Source organism: Octopus bimaculoides, chromosome 2, assembly GCF_001194135.2.
Source record: "Octopus bimaculoides isolate UCB-OBI-ISO-001 chromosome 2, ASM119413v2, whole genome shotgun sequence".
Lineage (NCBI taxonomy): Eukaryota > Metazoa > Mollusca > Cephalopoda > Octopoda > Octopodidae > Octopus > Octopus bimaculoides.
In genome coordinates, this window is record NC_068982.1 from 69,740,854 (window position 1) to 69,743,557 (window position 2,704).

The window sequence follows — 2,704 nt, forward strand, 5'->3', positions numbered from 1 at the left end:
GGGGGGGGGGCTATATCTTGGAAATCCGCCGGGCCCAATGGTTTCCCTTCATGGCAGAATTAATAGTCAAGACGATTTAAGCATTTTATCTGATGAAATTCATCCTATGATTGCGGAATTGTTTCCGGAGGGAAATGCAATCTTTCAGGCTAATAATGCACCAATTCACACAGCTAAAGTTGTTACTGAATGGCCTGAGGAACATTCTAGTGAACTTGAACATCTTATCTGGCCACCAGATCTCAATATTATTGAATATATAAGGTGCATTTTAGAAAAACAAGTAAGGAGTCGATATCCTCCACCATCATCACTACAAGAAGTGGAGACTGTTTTAGCTGAAGAATGGACTAAATTCCTTTGGAAACAATTCAAACTTTGTACGAGTCCATAACTGGTAGAATTCAAGCTGTAGTTACTGCCAAAGGCGACCCTACTCTATATTAAAATAAATTTGTTTGAAATTTAAAGATGTTTCCATTATTTTGTCCAACCCCTTTATATAAATGTTAAAAGTAATCTTTGAACAATGCAAGTTAAGAAATAGACAAAATTTATAAGTGATGTCAATGATGAAAACAAAAATAAAAGAAATTGTCTTACTCAGTATAGCTTGCTTAATAATCCCCAAATATTTCTGATAAGATTCTCAAAAGGTATTGCAATATCCTTTTGCGTTGCCGGCAACTCCTTACATATTTTGCCTCAAATCTAACCCGCATTACTGAAAGGATTTTCAAAAACCCCATTTAACGCACTGTAACGCTTCATTCAATTTATAACACAAACATATATATAAATGCGTACATAATATATACATACATAGATACACACACATGCACACAGATGCACAGACAACATACTCATACATATATATATATTATAAATTTACACACACACACACACATATATATCATTATATATATCATTGCATATGCGTATACAAGTAAAGAAAATTACGTATAACTGACATTCTTTTTCCAGATATAATCTGCTTGTATTTTTTTCCTTTGACAACGCAGACCACCACTACTTGTCTCCAATTCTAAGTTTTTCTTTCCCTAAAATAAAACAGATTGTACAAGATTTCTTATTTGCTAATGAATATTTTGACGAGAAATTCAACTTGCATTTTAGGAGCTTACTTAAAAAATTCTGTTATATCTGACCTTTAATTCTCAAGATAGGAAACATTTATGCATATATAGTCAAACTTGTAAGATATTTATGTTAATTATAATGAACTGTTCTGATTTGTTATATGATTGTGTTACTATGTAACTACGAATACACAAACCTTAAAAAAAACCTTGTGTTCTATTTTACTACTTTTTGAATACCAGGTGACCAACCAGCGGAAATGGAAACAACAACTGATCAATTGAGCACAACCGAAAGTTATAATGTTCCTGCAATATCTAGTATGTATTGCTTGTCTTTTACTTAACGTTGATTTCAAATATAGATAGATCAGATGTTGCAGGAGCAGAAATACGGATATTGATTTATCAATACTCTAGGTAAGTGCACGATTTCTTGTTCTGCACCATAAATCAGTAGATATTTATTTTACAGAACAAAAATAGTCTGCACGAAACCGGAGTATTGATAAATTCACTCCACTGCCTATCTGTTTTCTGCAAGTATCAACTTGCAGCAATTTAAGCGGAATAATAACGGTATATATATATATCAAAGGTCTCGGAGACATCTGTGAAGGCCGATGTCGCTGTCCCTTCATCCACAGCCAGTAAATTAAAAAAAGTATAAAAGTATCTACTAACGTGATCTATGAAAATACATTCAGGAAATATTTTAATGTTCATTTTGATGCGGAAATCTTGAAATTGCTTAATTTCGTTAAAAAAATTTATGATGAACTAGATATCTGATTTAAGTTATAGAAAAATTACGATTAGCGTTAGTTACGATATAATAAATACCAAACACAACTTGTCATTTTGATTTCTTCTCTCTCTGACTGTTTCCACCTTTCCACCATTAACATTGGTTAACTCACTGTTTTACCGTCTTCCTCTCCGCCTACAACAGATATCTGCGATGAAAATGAGATTAATTTCCTTCGGACACACACTGTGACAATGGGATTAATATTATAGATTGGCATGAGATGGACAACGATTTCTTTGTTGAACACCCAAGCAGTCTCTTATAGTAATATTACAGAGTGGAATAAGTACTTCTTACGTTCTGATCGACTTTGCCTTTCATTCTTTCTGGGTCGATAAAATAAGTACCAGTTGAACGCTGGGGTCGATGTAATCGACTTACCCCTTTCCCGAGACTGCTTGTCTTGTACCAAAGTTTGAAATCAATATTATAGAGCGGAGGTGGTGACCTGTCGGGACATGTTTTTCTTAAAACTAAGACAGCATATTCTACACATGAGTATAATAAGAATGTGCTTTCCTCACAACGTGAAAAACAAAAACGATTGCAACAGCAGCAGCAACAACAATGTCATAAAATGAATATAAATATATTTCTCGAAATATTTCACGGATCACACTAGAAAACAGAAATCCTATATATTTCTGTGAAAAGAAAACAAAAGACAAACAAACCAAAAAAACAATTACAATATAGATCGATGGTCTTGTAGAAAAAGGGAAAATGACACGTTTTAGCGATATAATTGACATATAATCGATGTGTGTGTGTGGGTGTTTATATATATATATAT

The 2,704-nt window shown here is 33.2% G+C and overlaps 1 protein-coding gene across 2 annotated transcripts in view; it reads left to right on the forward strand.

The window, feature by feature from the left end:
* The window catches only part of LOC106869236 (uncharacterized), a 26,820-nt gene that overhangs the window by 21,851 nt on the left and 2,265 nt on the right, over positions 1-2,704 (forward strand). For both annotated transcript variants that reach the window (XM_014914886.2, XM_052965930.1), the window contains one exon: positions 1,344-1,421. In XM_014914886.2, the coding sequence (XP_014770372.2) occupies positions 1,344-1,421 (78 nt within the window). The remainder of the gene's footprint in view (positions 1-1,343; positions 1,422-2,704) is intronic.